Source organism: Cryptomeria japonica, chromosome 3 (genome assembly GCF_030272615.1).
Source record: "Cryptomeria japonica chromosome 3, Sugi_1.0, whole genome shotgun sequence".
NCBI lineage: Eukaryota > Viridiplantae > Streptophyta > Pinopsida > Cupressales > Cupressaceae > Cryptomeria > Cryptomeria japonica.
Window position 1 is genome coordinate 175,888,448 of NC_081407.1, and position 23,102 is coordinate 175,911,549.

The 23,102-nt window shown below is 37.0% G+C and overlaps 1 protein-coding gene across 2 annotated transcripts in view; it reads right to left on the reverse strand.

Moving 5' to 3' along the window:
* LOC131029235 (solanesyl-diphosphate synthase 1, mitochondrial) overlaps nt 1-22,179 on the reverse strand; it is a 144,553-nt gene extending 122,374 nt beyond the window's left edge. Inside the window, exons 1-2 of one of the 2 annotated variants that reach the window (XM_057959656.2) lie at nt 21,413-22,179; nt 21,151-21,302 (exon numbers count right to left, since the gene is read on the reverse strand). In XM_057959656.2, coding sequence (XP_057815639.1) covers nt 21,151-21,294 — 144 coding nt within the window. In that variant the 5' untranslated portion in view covers nt 21,295-21,302; nt 21,413-22,179. Of the gene's footprint in view, nt 1-21,150; nt 21,303-21,412 lie in introns of those variants that run through there. The other variant, XM_057959657.2, reaches the window with a different exon arrangement.
* Between the last annotated feature and the right edge of the window lie 923 nt (nt 22,180-23,102).

Sequence of the window (23,102 nt, forward strand, 5' to 3'; positions counted from 1 at the left end):
AATATTGATTGAACATCATTGATCAGATCAGATCAGAACTATTATTAAGTTACAGGCAGTAACATCCTTATTCTTGGTGGAATGCATGGGGATGTGCTTAAAATGTATACTTAATATATGCAGCCTGATAATATTCTTATCCAGAATTTAATAGTAATATTAATATAGACTGCAATAGGTATGAGAGTCATAATTAAATATGCATTCATATTACATAAAAGATTTATATAGATTTATATAGTACAAAATAAGGATAATAGAGTTATATATGATAATGATGTTAGCAAGATTTATAATAGTTTGATATACATATATATATACTTGAAATAATATTGATAAGATTATATATATATATATATATATATATTATGGATATAATGAATAAGTTACTTGATTATATTTCCTTCGATTATTTATATATGTGTGTATGTCTTATCTCGTAATCAATCAAAGGAATGAATGGAGAAAGTACGTTAGGGAATTGCAGTTTACTGGTTCTCCCAAGCTAGGTAGGTGTTGATGTGTTTTTTATGCACATGCAAACAAAGAATAAAATACCAAAATATGTTATCCTCTCTTGAACAAAGTTTCCCCGAATGCTGAAGATTTCGCCGAAGGATCAATCAAGGCAACTCCAAGGTTCTTGTATGTAGGTTCTCTACTTGTGGATAAGCGCTTGCGGTATGATGTGATTTTGCTGGAATCACAAAGGGGACTTACATTCAATGACCTGAGCGTCTGATTTGCTTTGGATATCACTGGTACGTGGGTCTTTACTAATCCTTGATTTTTAAAAAAGGGAAAAGGATAAAGGTTGGAGAAGGATCTAATTCTAACACTAAGAATGTAGGAGCAATGGATGAACTTTGATGAAACTTTAACTAAGTCTTGCTTTGACATGCTAGGATCATCTCCACAAGGTTAGTGCGATCTTCTAAGGAAAGCTTTATGATGTTCAGATCACCGCTACAAGCATAGACACCGTGAGGTTGATGCATATCAATGAAGAAGCGATAATTAAAGTTAAGCTTAAGCTGAATGATTCTAGTTGACTACGCAAGGCCAGTTTGCAATCAACAAACCGCTAGTAGTATGGATATACAAATTTCACCATTGATCATACAAATTTCTTCCATTCATCTAATAACATGAAATTAAATTTGAGAAGTATAGAGACCATGCAAATTGTAGAATCAACACATAGAATTCACCATTCCTTCAATGAAGTTTACATGTCTTTTGCAACAATGTCTTGACAACAATCTTTGCCTTCTCTTTCTACTCTACTCTAAAATGCTATCTACTATTGAGCTACTAATTATTGACTAACTCTCTTTTGCTAACTCCTAACTATTCTCTGACTATTAACCTTTACAAATGAAGAGCCGGGGCTTTATACAGGGAGCCCCTTTACAAATTGATGGCTCTGATTGACTTAGAATCAATGGCTAGGATTACAATATAGAAACCCTAATTAGGGTTTGTTATAACAAACTTCCTTAGCCAATGAGAAAATTACATTCAATGAGTGTGGACCAATAGGAAGTAGGGGTAGGTACACCGGAGTTTGTACCATCCCTGATAAATTAGGTACATTGAATCTGGACATGTTGAGGTGGACCAATCCGACTGGAGGAAAAGTGACTAGGATGCCACCTTGTTTGACATCTATGTCTTGGTTGATCTCTTTTCTATCCTTGATGCGATGAATGATGCACTCCTTGATTCTTTATGTGCTTGATGAGGCCTCCTTACTGTCAAGTTCTTCTTTCTCGGGTAGCATACCTCGCCTTGAAGTGTTGGTAAGGTCATTCTTCTCCGTCATCATGTGGTCTTTTGTGTGGTAGAATGGAGTCTTTTGAGGATAGCCTGGAACTCCTTGACCACTTGTAGCCTTCCAATGCTTTAGAAGCATCTTGAGTCCTCCTCCATGCCTTTGGAACATCCTTGATGATGATGGGCTTAGAATAGGTCGTCCTTGTCCTGGCCTGATTTTCTTCCACCTGCAAAACAAACCAAAAGATGATTAAGTACACATGATATATTTATCTCACATACCATTTTCTACCTTAAATCATCAACAAAAAGGCACTAGAATGAAATTCGCTCAAGATCCTCCCTAGGGATAGGCCCTATAAGAATTTCGCTCTAGACCCTTTGGAAGGGTCAGGAGCGAAATTTGCAAAGTTGCTCGATTAGACCTCATTTTCAACATTACCTTACCAAGATCAAGTCATTCACCTCCAAAATTGCCAAGGAATAGGTTTTGCTCAAAGATCTAGGCAAAATATTAGACCTCCTAGGAATTTCGCTCTGGACCCTTTGGAAGGGTCAGGAGCGAAATTTGCATTTTCGCTCAAATCACATTCCTTTAGCCTTGCACTTCACTTGACCTTTGAATCACTTTCTCCTGAAGACATCATTGATTTGACCCCAAAAAGACCAAAAAAGAGGATTTCGCTTTGGACCTTGGCCAAGGACGGGAACTATAAGGAATTTCGCTCTGGACCCTTTGGAAGGGTCAAGAGCAAAATTTGCATTTTAGGACAAAATCTTCACATTTTGTGACCACAACTTGATCAAATGCATGCCTAAGGATGCCTCTAATCTCAATCAACACTAGGTTTGATGCAAAATTGGGAGCAAAATAGAGGTTATAAGGATTTTGCTCTGGACCCTTTGGAAGGGTCAGGAGCGAAATTCAAGATTTGCTTGTTTTCCTTCACCTAGATTCATTCTTCATACCTTGCTTTCCTTTGACTTTCAACTTTGGATCCCTCTCTCATAAAAGCGACATTTGTTTGACCCCTAAGAAGGCCTGAAAGGAGAAATTCGCTCCAAATCATGGCCAAGGACAGGACCTTTAGAGAATTTCGCTCTGGACCCTTTGGAAGGGTCAGGAGCAAAATTCAAGTTTTAGCTCAATTCCTTCATATTTGATGGTCACAAGCTATTCAAAGGTATGCTTAAGGACATCTTCAATCTTAATTCACCCTAGTCCACACTTGCTTGACACAAAATTGAGAGAAAAAGGAGATTTTGGGAATTTCGCTCTGGACCCTTTGGAAGGGTCAGGAGCGAAATTCATGTCTTGAGCTCAATTCTTCATTTTTTCAACTCCAATCCACCTCAAAAGGCAAGGACACATCACTTCACTTCCATCCACGCCATAAGAATCAAGGTTTTGACCTCATCTAAGGGGGAAATAGGTTTTTTCAAGAATTTTGCTATGGACCCTTTGGAAGGGTCAAGAGCGAAATTGGACATTTTAGCCTCTCCGTCAGGATTCATATATGGAATATAACATTTAAGTATATACTTTTAAGTTATATTCCATATATATTGTCAGGATGTTTGAGAGTGGTTTCGGACCTCCAGGAGTTATAATGCAAAATCTAGTTTTTGGAGAATTCTTCAATTTTCCAGACAGTAAAATATCAGGATCAGGATGACATTCCAGACTTCTCAAGGCGAATTCGCTCTGCCCTTGATGCAAGGGATGGGACCTAGGAGGACATTATGCATTCAACCAAGGTTTGATTTAGCAACTTGAAGTGCAACTAGGTAGTAGACAAAAAACACCCTAGGAATGATCTAAATTATCCCTAATCACTCAATTGACCTGACCTCTTGAGTAGATCCACCTGACTCAAGCAGAGCCTACTATCCTAATGAGCCCCCTGGCGACCCTTCAAATGCAAAAGGTCAATAGACAAGAACCTAAAAGACCAATAAAACAAACCCTAGAAAGCAAAAAGTAGGGGTCCCCATTTGCAATGGAGCGATGTGTGAATACGTCACAACAATAGGCCACCCCAAGGGATGGAATTGTCATAGTGGGACGTTCCTGCCTCTTGTGGGCCAAGAGGTGACTTGTCATAGTAGGACACTGCATGCTCTTGGGCTTAGTTGGGTTGAGCAGTTTATAGGCACCCTCACAAGGCTTTCCTACCAAACTAAACTATGATTGAATATGGGTAGAAAGACATGTTTATCATTCTATGTAATATATTTGCTATTAATCCATATATTTATTTGTCTAATCCTAAATTTATTGAACGACTATATGAAGTTACTCTTATATATTGGAAAAAATGATAAACTATATTGTGGAATTACTAATTTGGGGCAAAATTCAGGTAATCTCAAGTTGGGGACATTACATTTCATGAGTTTTTCTAGCGTTTTGCAAGTTTTTACAACAATTTTTTCACTTTTATAGCCATTTTGGGGGGTTTTTAACATGATTTAATGCAATTTAAATGCAAAAAATCATTGAAAACTAGGTCAACAATTTTTTTCGTGAATCAAGATTTTTTGGGGGAATAAATTGGCCAATTCCAGGATTCAGAATTAATCGGGTATAATCGCAATTTTTTGGCTTCATTGGGTACAGAGAATATATGAATTATCACTTTCGCTAGATTAATGAATGACAAATACTGCAATATCTATATTTTTTTATAACATGTGATTTCCTGAACCATGTGTGATTATTCATGTCAGGATCAAATAATAGAAAGAAATACCTCCATTGAATATACCCCACAATAAGGTCCCTATAAATTATTGATCCCAAGGTACACAAAGCTTGTAGAAATACAACCCAATGGAGATGACACATTGATGCATCATGGAATTGATAAAACTAAAGCTCAAAGCATCTCAATAATCACCTGCAATCCATGACCAAGCATCCCAACCAGCAAGATTACCGAACATGTAATTTATGCACAAACAATTGCTATATAGAAGTAATAGTAAAATACTCTCTGCCCATAATACACTAGATTTCATAGTATGTGTTTTGTCCCTTCAATTGTTACTTGATATGGATCATAGTATAAAAGCACTCATCTACTTTTTCCAATCGTTATTAGAACAAGGTTAGGCCATAAAATGTTGGGCCTTGAAAATAGTTACCTTCAAACTATTGTATGATTTCAAATGATTCTAGTAGCCAGCCAATGTTCCACAGGGACACATCTCTAAAAAAAGCCCAACCTCCACGACAAAAGGGTGGAGAAATGTCCCCTCGTTGCCCCCCTTTCCCCACCTCTCCCTTTAAAAAATTGAATGGGTGTCTCCAAACATCCACTAGGGCTTTAGCTACATTTTCCCCTACATTTGAGGACATGCAGATGCCCCTAGGTTATTTGACAACATCATCGGCGTGCAAGATATGTCTCAAGACTTGGACTCTTAAGGACATCATGAAAACCTTGCTATGTCATCTGGATGTTGGAAAATCCCTCAAACATCTTAAGCGCATCTACACATCCCCAATAACAAGGACTTTTTTTTTTTAAGATTTAAATTCCAAAACTACTAAACCCTAAAAATAGGCCCCCACCCTAATACAACCCCAAAACCTTAATGTTGTTACTTTTTGGAAAAGAGAAGAGAGAGACCTAGAGCTTGCTAGGGAGATATATGGCTCCCACTATTGGGTTTGCTGCTAAATGCAATTAGCATTTCATTTTGTCATGTTGATCTTCAATGTTTCATTTATAACTACAAATTTGTAGCTAATTATGATATAAAATTATGAAGTATCAATAATCATATTGTGGTTCTAATTTTGATTCCGAAAGTTCAATGTCATGAATGGTGATTGGCACTAGAATTTCTCCCTTTACAATGACATTGTGTGTCTATGTGTTCATATTAGTTGTCCCAAAAATTCACATAATTTTAGTTGTCCCCAAAAACTCATCTCTTCATCCAAGAAACTTGGGGAAACAAAGGAGTGTAGAGTCAAAAAGTACATACTTCACACTCTTCACTCTGGGTCACGCGCACATTTTGGCGTCAATTCACTTAGACATATCCAAGGACTCATTAAGCATATTTATAAGCCCTAAACCCCTCAACAAAGTTCCATGCAAACCAACCTATAGCCCCTTAATTGTTTTCTACCCATTCCTATCAATTTGCAAAACTTATGTCCACTCAAACACTAGTGCACTAGTGTTAGTGATCTTAGACACTAGCACAATTGCACTAGTGACCTCTAACTTAGCACAATCACACAAGTAACCTTAGACGCTAGTATAACCAAACTATTGGCCCCTGCCAAAATTCGAATCTAAACAGCCAAAAGTAGTGCTTTACGACCTTATAAGTTTTTAAATGGCTAGCTCACTGATTGATCTTTGTAGAAATCTAATAAGGCCTTTGCTACCTCTCTCTTGCTCTCTCAGGTCTCCTAGAATCCTTTGGCTTCTTACTTTCAATCTCTCTTGATTATCTCTATTATTCATCTACAAACTCTTGACATTATCCCATTATGTAACCTTTGTGAAATTACTCCTCAATAGACAAACATTGCCAAATCCCTACAAATTCTTTCCTTTCCACTGCCATGGCACCTTATCAAATAAATTTCCTGTCTTTCTCCATTTACACAAATCACAATACATACATTGGCTATCCTTTGTAGGATTTCTCCCTACATCTTATTGAGAGCCTACCACCAAAACACAGTCAACACCATAGAGATTCACACACTCCCAACTTAGTATTTACTTCAAGGTCAATACAAGCCATCTACAAGACTAAGGCATTCTCCCAAAACCATAAAACCTATCCTTTCTTCTTCCTCACAAGTTTAGTCATGAACATATCAACACACAAAAATTGGATCTCGAATCTACAAGCACTACAAGAACCCAAAAAAATCAAGTAAACAACCTAATCAAGTTTTGACTCCATACAACACAAGGTCCATTTTTTTCAAGGTAAAAATCATGATTTTTTGGTGAAAGACTATAACTCGAAGTAAACATTTTTTCCACATTAAAATCTGGAAAAAACATGTCAAAACGGGAAAATTGAACCTTGCCAAAAATGAAACCCTAAAATACCCATGAAAACTTTGTTAAATACACAATTGTGCGATGTTTTGCAAGCACGACTACAAATGTGATCGTGCTAGTATGCCAAATGTGTTAAAATCCTAGAAAAATCAAGGAAAAAAATTGGGAGTTTAATCATTTTCACGCTAACTCTATATCTACCCCAATCCCTCTTGACCAAACATCTTGGAACTGAACCAACCATTGGAGTTACTTCACAAGGCATAATTGAACCAACCATTGGACTTACTTCACAAGGCATAGAGGGAAGTGGAAGGATATAAATCCGTTATGTCGGGTCAAGCAAAAGAAACATTAGAGGTGAGTCGAGGCTACAGGAACGGGCAACTTCGCTAAATACTTATTCCTCCACCAAATACAAGGATCATGGACTCTACTTCAATGCGAGAAGGCACACATATCAAGGCATCGACCCTATCTACCTCACCCTTCACAAGGTTAAATTTTTATTTTTTGTTTTTTGACTTCAACATTTTTTCATGAATTTTTAAATTTATATTCATACTATGATATGATATGATATAATAATATATATTATAATTATAATATGAGCATATTAAATTTTTTTATAATTATATTATTATTAATAATATAGTACACCTCAATTGTCATTCGAGCAATTATTTTCAAATCATGCCCCAGGTTGGAAGTTCAAAATGTGGATCACTTGCATTTGTACCCTGCTGGAGGGGATTAACGACAATTCATTTAAGCATATCTATAGAGAAGCGAATGTGGCTGTTGATTTTCTATCCAAATGTGCAATTGACTAGTTTGCCCCCTCTGTTGTTTCGGGCAATTGCCTTTCATATGAACTGAATAGAAATTGACATCTTGCAGATATATTCTAATTTTGGTTGGGTAAGATGGGAAGGCTGAAAGAACAACACATCTATGTTGTGACACTATGATGGCAATACCCATGCAGTTGATACCATCTCTATGATCCCATTCCAAACCAATGAGACTAAAGGCACTCAGGCCTCAACTAATGCACACTGGCAGTGAGAGACTAGCACTATATTTCACACTCAGACTCTTTGTTTTTCAATTTGGAAAAGGTCATGGCAAGCGCATCAGCAACTTCCAGTTACAAGGAAGAAGAATATATCATCATACAGAAGTGTGAGTGTAAATGCAATCAACAATCAACGACAGATCCATTTTTGTCTTGAGGTCTGTGATGCCGTGTCGAGTCGCCCGTGGGCTAGGGTTCCCGCTTCCCCTGGTCATGCGGCCGGAAGCTAGGCGACAGTGGTGAAAGGAGGGAGGTCTCAAACCTGACTGGGTGTGGAGGAGACTGGCGTTTCTGCAGCGGCACGAAACCAACACCATTTTGATGCTCGGGTTGATGGCTTGCGTCAAGGTTTTGGTTTACAAACCCACTCTTGGCCCATTTCCGAGAATGACAGGTGAGAAGGGGGAAGCGTTGGGAGGGAGTTGATCCAGCGGGTTTCCCGTCTTCCACCGGGAGGTGTGTCCCATGGAATGAGTAAACCGGCCCTTGCTGCTACGACTTTGGTCCCTACGGCCAAATCCACTTCTATTTTTCTGTCGGAGGAGGTTAAGAAGGAAGTTGAACACAATGAAGATGTTTTTTCAGAGTTAGGGCTTATTGGGCGCTTCAATGGCAAAAGGCCGAGGTGATTTACACAAATGGATCTCAGTTAATTGGGAACCCTTGGTAGAGGATTATGTTCAAATTTACCCACATGCTCCTGGATTTTTCGTTGTGGTTTTCCAAAGTGTGGCTGACAGAAACAAAGTCCTTGGCGGTGGTCATTGGAGTTGGGAGGACAAACACGTGTTGATGCTGACACCGTGGCATCCGGCTTTCAACCCTAAATCGAAGTCCTTCGATCGAACTCCTCTTTGGATCAGACTTCCAAACCTTCCAATGCAGTATTGGTTTGACGCCTATTTCGAAGCTGTCAGGAACTCCTTAGGTACGTTTTTAATGGCGGATGAAGAATCTTTAAATCTATTGCATACTACTTTCGCTCGTCTTTTGGTTGTGGTGGATGTTGCCAAGGGCCTCCCTTCTGAAATTTCCATTACATCCTCCAAAGGGAGTTGGCTTCAGACTGTAGATTATAAAGGGATTCCTTTCAGATGTAGGCGATGTTTTAAGACGGGACATACTGTTGATTCTTGCACTAGGCTTAGGGTGAAGCGTTCAGCATCTTGGTGGAAAGAAGTTGCTCCACATTTTTATACGGTGGATAAGGGGGTCGGCAATCCATCCCCCCCCCCCCAAATCATGGGGGATCTTTCCAGTGAAAAGAGTTTGGGCCCAACAATTAATATGCAAACGGTAGTCAGTGGTTTGCGGTGTGCAAATAATGGAGGTTCTCTTTTGGTTGGCAGCTCTACACAGGTTGGTTGTGCATCTGAGCAGAAGATGGAGGGGGAAGTCGTGGCTATTCAGAAGTTGGAGAATGGGTTTGGTTCTCTAAGAGATTGTTTGTTAGGTTCTAGGTGTTAATTTCAGATTAGATGAAACTCAGAAAATCAGAATTTGTTTCTAACTAGGTTAATTAGATTTATTGGTTTTCAGATTTAAGCATAGTAAGAAATGAATGCAAAAGAGACAAGACAAAGTTACCCTGGGAAAACCTCCTAGGAGGAAAAACCCAGCCAGAAAAGATCCTCAGATCTGATTATGGTTTTAGATTCAATTGACAATTACACACTTATCTGGAGTATAGAAGTTGCAGTCACAAGGAAGATGATATAGAAGACTACACAGCTAGTTTGTTGACAGTGATCATGATTTACAGTCCTTCTAACTTGTCTTGCTGTGCATGCACCTTTCAACTAGTTCACAGTCCTTTGCTTGAGCCTTCAATGGAGATCCCTATCTTTGATGATAACTTGTGATCACCAATTAGATATGGAGTTCGCTGTGTTCACCAATTAGATCTGCACATACATGGAGTTCGCTGTGATCACCAATTAGATCTGCACATACATGGAGTTCGTTGTGACCTAACTGATAATCTGCTACCTATGAATGAAGTTCGTTGTGATCTGTTGCTTGCAAAGGAGTTCGCTACCCAAGAAGGATATATTTCGCATTTACTTGAAAATTGCATTGATTATATTATGAGAGGTATATGTCTTATTTATAGGAGAGCAACCACTCCTAATCAAGTTGGCTTATGATGAATTAATAACCTTTAATTTATTTGCATCACTTTAACCGAAACCCTTTATTAGATAGGGTCGGCCCTATTCATGTAAGCATGTTATCTTGCACATAGCGTGGAATTGAGGAGTAGCGTGGTGTTAAGGAGTGCGTGATGTATAGGGCTCAGCCCTAAGAGTAGCATGTGAGAGGAGAAAGGCCCAGCCCTTGGCGGATTCCAATGTTGCCTTAAGGCAATTGGAATCCGCATTCTACCTAGTTACAATCAACACTCCCTCTTAACTAGGGAGAAAGATAATCTTACAACCTGGTTACAAGATTAGGGCCTATCCCTAAGTAATACATACAATGTTTAAATTGTAATTTGAACTTAGCTGTCAACTTCAAATATCCCTGAGAGAATATCACAAGAAGTAGCCACAAATAGTAGCCCATAGTATCCATCGTGTACTGCGTGTGGAGAGTGGATGCACACTTGCAAGTCATGAATACATACACAATTATTCATGCACACCATGGAGTCTTTCCATGCCATCAATCGCGTATATCCATCATACATTGTCTTTACCTCAGTCTTCTCCCAAAGAAGAATGTAACATCATAATCTTCCATCTTGCACCCAAGCATAGAGTGGAGATACATAATCATTGCTCTCCATAAGCATGGAATGAAAACATAATCCTCCATCTTGCACACAAGCAAAGAATGGAATAAACATAATCGAAATATTTTAGTCTTCCATCTTGCACACAAGCATAGAATGGAACTACATAACATAATCTTTCAGCTCGCACACAAGCATAGACTGGATCCACCTTACATTGCCCGCAGAGGGTGGAGAGGATCTTTTCTACCATCTTACATTGCCCACAGAGGATGGTTAACAATTATACTTCTCCCTGAGAAGATTACAATACCATCTTACATTGCCCGCAGAGGATGGTTACCAATTACACTTCTCCCTGAGAAGATTGCAATACCATCTTACATTGCCCGCAAAGGATGGTTTAACATTTACAATACCATCTTACATTGCAAGCAGAGGATGGTTACTAATTACACTTCTCCCCCCTAAGAAGTTTACAATACCACCTTACATTGCCCGCAGAGCGTGGTTGATACAACACAATGTATCACAGAGGTTGAGACTCCCTCTCAACCAAGGCGGTGTTCTCCATAGCTCCAAGTCTATCTCAAGTTTCCAGAGACGTGGTGAGAACATCTGCAACACAGGATTGTCCTGCCATAAAACACTGAATTGTCAGGTATCACTATACAATTCTGATAATAAATCAAAATAGCATAACAAGAATTTTGAGAAACCACACTGCTTCTCTTGATGCAACACTTGCAACAATGCATTTAGCTACAGTAATACTTAATGCAACTGAGGACTATCCATGTAGGTCCAAGAGATCGCAATGGGTGAATGCTTGAAGTGTTTTCCTTGTCCGTAACACTTCTTGACCAGTCTGAACCTAAGCAGCTTCAGCCCATAATCAATTGTGTCTTGCAAACATCAAAATATGCTTGTCTGCAACAATATGCTTAGCTGAAGCACTTGCCAATCAACCTGCCTCTATTCAGATGAATCTGCAAGATCATAGTTGGCTTTTATGAATTGGACCCATGGTGCAATTATGATCAGGACATATCCTCAAACTTCTTCTAATTGAGTGAGAAGATCCTTATGCCTTACTTCAAAGCTCCCTCTGAAGTCACATCAATCCAAGCTTATAGATTTCTGATGTCAGTAAGGCCTTGCTCCTCGACATACATCACCTACTATATGAGGTTATATAAAAATGACCTTGGGTGAGGATCACAACATTCATGATAAGTTAGATGCGTTCTTTTAACAGTATAACCAATGATCCATGGAATGCTGAGACAATACTTTATATGACACAAATTAAAAGAGCCAGCCTGTAACATATAACCTTGAAAACAAGTACATCACCATACTTCACACTTCATGATAGTAAATACTCAACTAAAAAGTCAGTTTTATGTAACTATTATAGAATCATTCAATTGATAGTCAAAAACTCAATCAGATCATAGGTGAGGAAGTACTGATAGAATGTTTACAAGAAGTATACTTACCAATGAAGATACTAACCAAGCAACGATAGTGAGAGCCTATACTTCCATGAATCAATAGTAATTAGTAAGCTACAGTATATAATAAAATAATTCTGATAAATGATTTCAAATCAACCTCTAGATATCCAACAGCAAATACAAGCATTGAACAATAAATTCCTAACTCACTTACTTATGGCATTAATGAATACTTCATTTACTCAATTAGCAGCGATACTTATGTAACTGGCTTATTTTCCCTTACGCACGTAGATAAAGGCACACACAAATTAAACGAAGTTCAAAACAGAGAGGAAATATTCAAGTTCGCAATGTCTTTACAAATATATGAAGTTCAAGTTTTCTTCTTTGTTTTGATCTCACTCATTGGAACAATTAAGCACTAGATATTTAATGTGGGCATACTTCCATATTTAATTGATCAGGTCACAGACAGGCACGTACACAAAATTTCCCCTACTAGGTTTAGGTCTATTTTAACCATAATTTAATCTATTTCAAAATACTTATGACTTCAATTAATTTATCAATTATTGATAAGTAAATTGTTCATTTACCATACTAGAGAACTAATTATATCATACTAGATAATTAATTCTATCATCCATAATTCTTAATGCAAGTGTCAACCTACGTTACTACTTCAGTTCTAAGGAAGAAGGGGATGGCTATGTTACCAAAGCGCTCAGAGACCAAGATACAATAGGCTCCCTCAAGGTTTATAGTTCCAAGCCCTTACCCTATCTTGGGACCATACCCTCAAAGTTTACGGAACGCTGATCCTTACCCTATCTTGGGAATCATCCTATTGATTGGATTTAGACTGCCCCCTCTTTGGAAACAACTTCATTCTCAACTTTCTTAAATACTGACACTAGAACAAGTATTAGGCTATAAGTATACTAACTTGTCATGTATTATGAATATATATGAAATTAAGTATAACTGTCATACATATTGCAGTCCATATTAATATTATTATTAAATTCTGCATAAGATCATTATTAGGTATCATATATTAAGCATGCACTAAGCACATCCCCATGCATACCACCTAGGACAAAGATGTTACTACCTGTAACTTAAAAACAGTAATGATCCGATCCGATCCGAGGTGATATCACTGGATGCTTTGATTTCTTTCCTTTATGTCTCTCAATATGAGGGAGAGGTCACACCTCATCATGTATGTTCTTTGGCAAGAGACACACCCTTTCACAATCAGATCTGCAACTCTTATTTAAATCAGATCTTAACCACTACATAAAGTTGCAACCAAAAATAATAAGCCCTTAACAACAATCTTAATTAACCAAGCATCCTCTTATAATATTCGGTTTAAAAAGGACTAAAATAGAAGATTCGTTCATTTAACATTTAATGTTTTCATTGTTATCAAAGTCATCTTATTGATAGATCCTTATATTTACAAACATGTCACCAAAGAAGGAAAGGACAAGAGACTGAAATTACATGATTAAATCTGATCGCTGGTTAGTACAAACCTATCTCTGATATTTCCATCAAGTCTATCTTCAACTTCCAGCCCCATTAACCTGACCTATGAATGAGACAACAATCTGGAAATAAAGGAGTACTAATTCTGAAAATTGAAAGTTGATCTAGCCTATAGCTCTGATACCATGTTAATTTTAGTACTTTCAGATTAGATGAAACTCAGAAAATCAGAATTTGTTTCTAACTAGGTTAATTAGATTTATTGGTTTTCAGATTTAAGCATAGTAAGAAATGAATGCAAAAGGGACAAGACAAAGTTACCCTGGGAAAACCTCCTAGGAGGAAAAACCCAGCCAGAAAAGATCCTCAGATCTAATTATGGTTTTAGATTCAATTGACAATTACACACTTATCTGGAGTATAGAAGTTGCAATCACAAGGAAGATGATATAGAAGACTACACAGCTAGTTTGTTGACAGTGATCATGATTTACAGCCCTTCTAACTTGTCTTGCTGTGCATGCACCTTTCAACTAGTTCACAGTCCTTTGCTTGAGCCTTCAATGGAGATCCCTGTCTTTGATGATAACTTGTGATCACCAATTAGATATGGAGTTCGATGTGTTCACCAATTAGATCTGCACATACATGGAGTTCGCTGTGATCACCAATTAGATCTGCACATACATGGAGTTCGCTGTGACCTAACTGATAATCTGCTGCCTATGAATGAAGTTCACTGTGATTCGCTGCTTGCAAAGGAGTTCGCTACCCAAGAAGGATATATTTCGCATTTACTTGAAAATTGCATTGATTATATTATGAGAGGTATATGTCTTATTTATAGGAGAGCAACCACTCCTAATCAAGTCGGCTTATGATGAATTAATAACCTTTAATTTATTTGCATCACTTTAACCGAAACCCTTTATTAGATAGGGTCGGCCCTATTCATGTAAGCATGTTATCTTGCACGTAGCATGGAATTGAGGAGTAGCGTGGTGTTAAGGAGTGCGTGATGTATAGGGGCCAGCCCTAAGAGTAGCGTGTGGGATGAGAAGGGCCCAGCCCTAAGAGTAGCATGTGAGAGAAGGGACCAGCCCTTGGCGGATTCCAATGTTGCCTTAAGGCAATTGGAATCCGCATTCTACCTAGTTACAATCAACACTAGGGAGGGGCACCATGCTATTCAGAAAGTGGATTGTGCTGGGATACAAACTCTGAAGTTGCTGGAGAATGCTCAAGCGGATGGTTGGATTGAGGTGAAACGGAAAAAAGGTAAGCAGGGTTTGGTTGGGAGTGACTGTATTGCCCCTCCGTTGGTGGGGGGAGATGTTCTTGGGGAGGTGGCTCCCTAATTGTAGCCATCACTGGTTCGGGCCAGTTTCAATCCCGGTTCTATTAATAAAATAATCTTATTACCGACCAAAAAAAAAACAATCAGCGGCAGATCAGCTAAAAGAAGTGTTCTTGATCAAGGGTGATGACGAGGAAGGAATTGTAAGGTGGATCATTGGAGATCATATCCTGGCGAGAGTACACAATCACAACGCCAAACTTCTAGAAAGGTTTGTATACAATGTTGTTTGCACCTCTAGAAATTTTGAATGGACGAAAAGAGCTATAAACATAATGGTCATTCCTACATTTTGGGCACCAACGATATTTGCTCTCGAAAGCCTCAAGCGGAAGTTGTCAATCGGTCAAGTGGGTGATGCCATCCATGTGGCCAAAGCTTTGAAAAATGATGTATGGTCGAGGCCATGGCCCTATTGCATGATGGCTTCTCTAGGAATAACATGGTGACATATGCATATTTTGTAAACTTAAATGAAAACCTTCTTTCTCCAGCTCAAAATGAGCAAACCTTGGAAGTCATTGAGGGCATTAATATTAGAATATTTAATTATATTTTAGTCACCTATATTTAGTTCCTTGTTTAATGGTCATTTAGCTTTTTAGTTAATTAGCTTTTAAGCTTTATTTAGCATTTAGCTTTTTCTTTTTAGTTAATTAGCTTTTAAGCTTTATTTAGCGTTTAGCTTTTTAGTAGTTCACTTTAAACGACTTGTTCTTAATTTAGAACGCTGTCCTTGTAATCTCTTTATATAAGCTTGTATATTGTTGAATAGATTATCCGATTATTGAATCATTCATTCAATTTATTTTTCAATTAAAACCCTGGTCTTCTCTCTTTGCAGCTAGGAACTCAAACTCTTTGTAACTGTTTCTTTTTTACACATAATGGGAGCTACCCCTAGTAGCAATTTGCCCAATAAAATAAAAATATAATATAATAAAATAATATATTATATTATTGTATTATATAATTTAAAAAATATTTTAAATATAATGAAATAATTATATTATTATAATTATAATATGATAAGAAAAAATAATATTAATTTTTTTAGTCCAATTTTTTCCCGATTAAATCCTGATTTTTTCAAAAAAAATTATCCTTTTGAATTGTTGATTTTTTCCACAAACAATTATTGCTGCTATGAGATATACTAATGTTTATAAGTCTGATATAAAGTTCTGCTTATAAAATAAGACCGCTGCAATATCAAAATGAGGCCAAATAACATTGATAATTCAAAATAACTATGTACTAACTGATGAAGAATACCTCATAAGAATGATGCAAGAGACTAACATAGGCCTGATACCACTTTGTTCTGCTGCTCAGAACACTGCTGTCACAAAAAATCAGATTGATGCACTGCTGATAGCTCACTAGAAACACCATCCAATCAACTGAGAATACACTCCAAAAATCCACAAAACACACCCAAACACAAAAAACTAATTGAAAATCAGACTTCCAGATTAATTACAGGTCTGAAACTGAGTATTTTAACTGCTTGTACAGCAGGTACAAATGTACTTAAAACTCACCCAAACACATAATTTCCAATCACATAAAAGTCTGAAAATAGACCTGGTACAGCAAGTTCCAAAGCATACAGCTCCTATAAATCATTATCAAACCTCCAAATGCCTGATAGAAAGTACACAACCTAAAAACCTAGGCTGGTAGAAAAATATAACAGCAAGATAAAAAACCTTTTTTTGCCCAAAATAAGATTTTTGCAGCAGTGGCCCTCTCAGGAGGGTATAGCCAGCAAAAGAATGAAACATCCTGCTAAAGTTAACTCCTAAAATTTGCTTCTACACCAAATTTTTCAAAACGCTTAAAAAATCTCCATTAAAACACAACTGAAAAAATGACTTAACCATGCAGCACAAACTAATAAATCTTCACTTTCAGCACCATGGCAATCTCTGAATGAAATTGCTCAAATGGATAATGAAGGTTTTTAAGCCCAAAACCCAGTATCTTCAACACACTAGTGATCTCTAGACGAAATCAATCAATCCGGCTAGGAGGGTTTTCATCCCCAAACTGATACTCCAAGAGGGTTTTAGTCTTCAAGAAATATGAGAGCTCAAGTTTTTACTTATAGAGCAAATGCAAATACAATATTCATTCTAGCCTTTCTTCTCTATGCAATTCCTTCTTCAATAAGCACTTTTAGGGCAACTTTAGGGCAACCAAATAACTTCCCTTTCAAAAAGTCACTTTTTCCCTCAACAATAAAATAAAATAACTTTTCAAGAATGTCACTTTTAAATAATAACCATTTAAGTCACATGTACCCCGTGCTTAGAGCTAACAATTTTTGGCCCTATTTTAAAAACACTTTATAATGTAGGCCACCCTTCTTTAAAATACATAAATAAACATAAGTTGCATTTTAAAAATAAAAACACCTTAAGACAGCTTAAATTATTGATTTAATTACTTTTATCCACACATCCCAAGGTCTTCGAAAAGTTGGAGCCTCCAAAGATGTTGGAAATCTCAAAAAAATTGTGGAATGAACCCACAATATTGTAACTACACCCAGAAAGAACCATCGGACTCCCCTTGGTCTCCTGAACTCAATATCATTGTCAAAATTCCTTTCTAAAAAGTTAGCATTCTCCAATACTCTTGGAACTTTCCAAGAATGTTGGAATGGACCGAAAAAGGGATATTGCATGTACTCAACAAGACTCAAAATTGTTCAGTTTTTCATGGGCCAACTAGAACTCAAACCTAGGACCTTCCATTTACTATTGGAGTGCTCTACCGCTAAGCTACTAGCCCCTCTAAGACCAATCTTTGGTTAGAATGTGACTTACTTATGTGACTTGCTTCCAACACCCCCCTTAAGCCACTTTAAGTGATTGGGGCTCCTAGCCTGGGCTGGCTTTAATACCATGTTGAGTTGTTCATGGACCAACTAGGACTCAAACCTAGGACCTTCAATTTGCTACTAGACTGCTCTACCACTGAGCTACTGTCCCCTATACGACCAGCCCATCTTCAGTTCATATGTGGCTTATTTCCAACAAAAATGTAGCTAGCGCCTAATCCTCAACCATACAGTGGTGACAATAGAAATCAAAATGATTAATCTCATCATATGTACTCAACAAGACTCAAAATGTCACTAGTGCCTAATCCTCAACCATACATCATTGGGCGGTTTAAGAAAGTGATATACACACTGCACCATAGTGATGCCTTATATAGGCAATCAAACATTGAGAGATGAATTTGTTTCTAATGTTGCTCCATTAGACATGATATTATACTTGGCATCCTTTCATTTGGTAATATTGTGGTGTATATGAACCCAACATAGTCATCATCAATATTTGAGATTGGCGTTACTAAACTCCAAAGATAATTCTGACTAATAGAGTTTCTGTAATCAGCACCAAGCACTGGCATCAATTTATAAGTCAAAGTACAAAGTTATTTTTTCTTAACTTGTACCATTGCTCAACCAAGAAAGAAAAAGCAAATGGACCAAATGCTAGCAGAGTGCAACGACACATTCAAACAATTAGAATTTTGTTTCATTGTTAGGTGAAGTGTTCTACTATCCTCATTCCAAGCTTCCCACTGCCTAACACTCCTTTGTAACCTTTTTTTGTACTAGAGAATGATGAGAGATCTAACATCGAAACAAGAAATGGCATGGAAAGGACACATGAGGCCTAGCACTTCATCCTATGCCAGCCAAATCATGGTATCATCAAAGAACAATGGTGCACAGCTTCTCTATATTGATTCCAAACTTTCAAAACTGATAAGAGACTTGCAGCAGTACATCACCAATTCATATCATCCAAAATTCTTGTGATGCTACATACCTATTAAAGTTGAAGGAAATCGAAATTGTTATTCTTTATCTTCATTGTGCCTTAATAGATACAAATCTCAAAGAGATCGTCTCTCTTATGATCTAGTGCCTTGCGGCCCTTTCTTTGTGGATCATGCAAAAACCAGTTTCTTTTATTTAGTAAAGGATTATTACTCGTGATTGACAACCAATTGCCGTCTAAAAGAAAAGAAAGCCCGACATGTTTTTTCATCTTTGCATGAATTCTTCCCATAAAATTAGGTAAATAAAGGTCATTCCCTCCAAAATTAGATATGATTTCACTCAAATAGACCTATTGTAATACATACTTGATCTACTTCTTTCCTTCCACCCAAAAGAAAGGGAAGCTTGTTATGTCTTTTCCCCTTTGCAAGCATTCTTCCCATAAACCTGAAGACTTTTCCCAGATAGACCTATTGCAATACCTACAATATCTGTTTCATTTGCTTTGACACTCAATAAAGAATATAAGAAAATGGGGATGGAACCTATACTTTAGCTACCGATGGGTGAAGAATGTGCCTTTAGTTGATTGGAGTGACACACACAGTGATTCCAATTCCACTCTTTGCCTCAAATTAATAATTCGATAACCACATGTATAGGTTCCACTTAAGTTAACTACATGTATGCATCAAAGCCAAATTTTTGTCCCCACTTACAAAGTACCCTGGTTTTCACACCATATTATAAAAGATATAAACATGTGTAAACATGTGTATATACATATATGATATGTGAAATGCGAGTTGAGGGATAACATATATTAAGAGTAAGGAAGTATACAAATGAGGCTGTTCCTATGTATGTGTATGTTACACCCTTTATATATAAGGAACTAGCTTTGATACATGCATGTGTGCTTATACATGTATATGTGTGATTGAGATGTTTGCGTACACACACACTAAGACCTACATCCATATGGACTGCTTGAATTAGTCAGAGGAGTGGAAAAGGACATTTGTGGCATGTTTATAAGTCATCTCAACATGGCATAATATGAACAGTGAACTTTGGGTATGGCATAGGTATGTCCTGAAACAGCAAGTAATATATTACTACAATAGGAATATTATCTTGCAGTGGATAAGTCAGAGACAAAGCACATGAACACCATGAACTATACTCGTGAAGTATGGTCTTAAGCAATGCAGAAATTAAACATATTGCAAAAAAATAATATGATTGACCTTGGACCCTATACCCCACAATGATGATTCACTAGGAATGCTGATGCATGGTAAACTTTTCTCTCTGAGTGAGAACAAGCTGAGAAAGCAACCCCCTCTGTAATGATGCAATGCTGTGCTTTGATTTTGATTTCTGTTTTTTGGTCTACAGTCACCCATGGTATAAAAGTGTAATCTTTAGCTATCTTGCTTTCTAGTTACTATTAGTATAGCATTCATTAGATCCACCTAAGTATTATACAGCTGAATTCATAAACTCATCTTACAAATTCGCACTGCAGCAAAACCTAAGCACTACAAGTACAACCTGTACTTGATGCACTCAAACTTTTAGGCATGATTAACACAACACACATTTCAGAAAACACGACCTATGCACTACACACAATCCTTACCAGTTGCAATCGAACTCTTGTTCATGGGTAACTTCACTCGTATTTCTAAAACTAGTATACTTATATTCTAAAAAAAATATACGTAAAATAATATTGAGAGATATCACATAATTGTCTTGCATGTTTATTAGTTGTCAAGGAGGACATGGAGCTGAATAATTTTGCACTCTTTCACTCTCATTAAAGATGTAACAGTTTCATATACTTAGAGACAAGTGGCAATGATTCTATTTTATTTAGAGTGATAAAATAATACTTATAGAGAAACTGAAACATGCATGCATTTACCTATCATCTACACGTCAAATTTATTCAAAACCAATTTTTTGTTTACGGATATTTGTAGATGCCTCTAGGCATAATCAAGCCTGTAGTAATTTGTCCTGGTTTTTTTTATTTTTTGTTTACCCGTAATACCCTTACCAATCAATCTACATATTAATGCCCTACGGCATTCAATAAGCACGATAAAACTATTCACTAGGTAAAGAAAATCGCTACTCTCGTTGATACTGAGGCATTCCCATACACCCTAATAATACTGAAACTCACCGTGAAAAATACACTAAGTAAAATTTCAAGCGAATGACCCATACGTTAGGTAAATGACAGGATATATCTAATTTAATTTGCTACTCGTGTTTTTATAATTAGACTAGTTATATAATTCCCATTGTTATTATATACTCGAATCATTTTCCAAAAATTGAAACTGCACAACATTTTAACAAAACAAAACAAAAAAATTACCTTGCAGGGAGCACGGGATGTCCAAGAGTTGCGATATAAGTGTGAATGTCTGACGACACTTGCACGCGTTGCGGTAGATAAAAAACGATTCCGTTGAAAGACTGATTTTTCATATATTTTTCTCACTACACTCCTCAATGACATCTTGCCTTCTGCAACAAAAATAATGTAATTCATATTATCATACAGGACTATACATCTACAGTAAATCGTGACAAATAATATATGAATTACAGCTGACAAGGAAAAATATTGGAGTTACGTGGAAATAATAAGACTAAGTAGATAGTCTGGAATTCCCGTTTTCGAACCCGCCGATATTGGAAAAAAGGCACGGTCAAAGAATTCCCATTTTTGGGCCCGACGATGTTGGAAAAAAGGCACAGTCAAAGAATTCCCATTTTTTAGCCCGCCGATATTGGGAAAAAGGCCGAAATTAAGAATTCCCGTTTTCCAGCCTTATGTATGGGGATTATAACTTTTAAAAGGAAGGCAGCCCGGATTATTAATTTTTCAGTGCACTGTTATTCTGTCCAAATTGCTCTACTCTGCGCACTGTTATTTTGCGCTGATGATGGGAAACAGTACGCTCTCCTGTTCAAACTGCTGTTCTGCAACAGTTAGTGAACTCAATACTCTTAGTCGGCCCTTGTATGCAGCAACATTTGGCCCTAAATACAGATACAGTTTCTATTGATCTTGAATCATATTCCTTCGAGACGAATTAAACGATTGAACACGAAGGTTTTGCACAATGGCGAAAGTGGTTTTTCAAAGCTTTTACCGACCGTGAACAGGGTTTTGCCGGCCGTGTGCAATCAGCAGGGTAGTGAATACATGCGGCGTTCACTGCAGTTGCGCATGTTTCGAAATGTGACAGGTGCAGATTCAATCAGAGAGCTTCGAATGCATTGCCTAGAGCTCGGAGTGCATGTACACCGTTCCTAATCCTAACAATGTTTCTGATAGGAAATCTTGCATCTTAGGTTTGAAATGGTGTACCTAGAAGTCGGTTTATTATTTTGGCAATGTCCAACGAGCATTCAGAATGCACATTTGACCCTATTAATTATTTATTAATATGAATATCACCTAATTAATTAAAAAATAATACGATTAAATGTGCATTCAGAATGCTGGATCAGAATGCTGGATATACGGCGAAGAGTTTTTTTTAAAGCTGTGTATTAAATCTTCACGGGCTTTTTTGGAGAGTGTGTAAAATGCCTGCAGCTAATAAAATAAAAAAAATGGGTAGGCAGGGTTATTATCATGTGATTTTTTAGAGTAATTAAATTTTAGATATTTGGAGAAATATTTAAAGGTGTTAATAAAAGATATGTATAAGCATTTTTTTTTAAAATGATGATATAAAAGTTTGAATATTTGTGTTTATCTATTTTTTATAAAATTGTAATGTGTTATCTAATATAATGTCATGTAGAGTATTTGTCTTTGCAATATTGTAATAAAGACATGTATTCTAATAAAATTATTAGAAGAAGAAGAAGAAGAAAACAATTTTAATGTCCATGAGACTAAGGGTAGCATATGGGACAGCTTGTCCAATCAAAACCAACTTTTGTAGATCGGTTCTTTACCTATGCAAATTGATGATGAGTGTTCTCAGCTTCTCAATATGCTCCTCACTAAATAAATTAAACTATGAGCTAGTGGTTAAGATATTAATAAACTTATCCCTAATATCTTTGCGGGCATCACATTCTAAGATAAAATGCTTTTTGATTTCCACTTTGAAGAGGTGCAAAAAGTGCAAACCCTTTCTTTCCAAACCTCTTTTGGCATTTTCCACCACTTGGTCTCGCAATGGAGTTGATGAGAGTTTAATTATAAGTTGAGCAATAAGAATTTTAGTTGTCCATGGGAAATTAGCCCCTATGTAAACTTTTTTAAGATGATCACACGTGGGATTGAACCGATTGATATAGTAT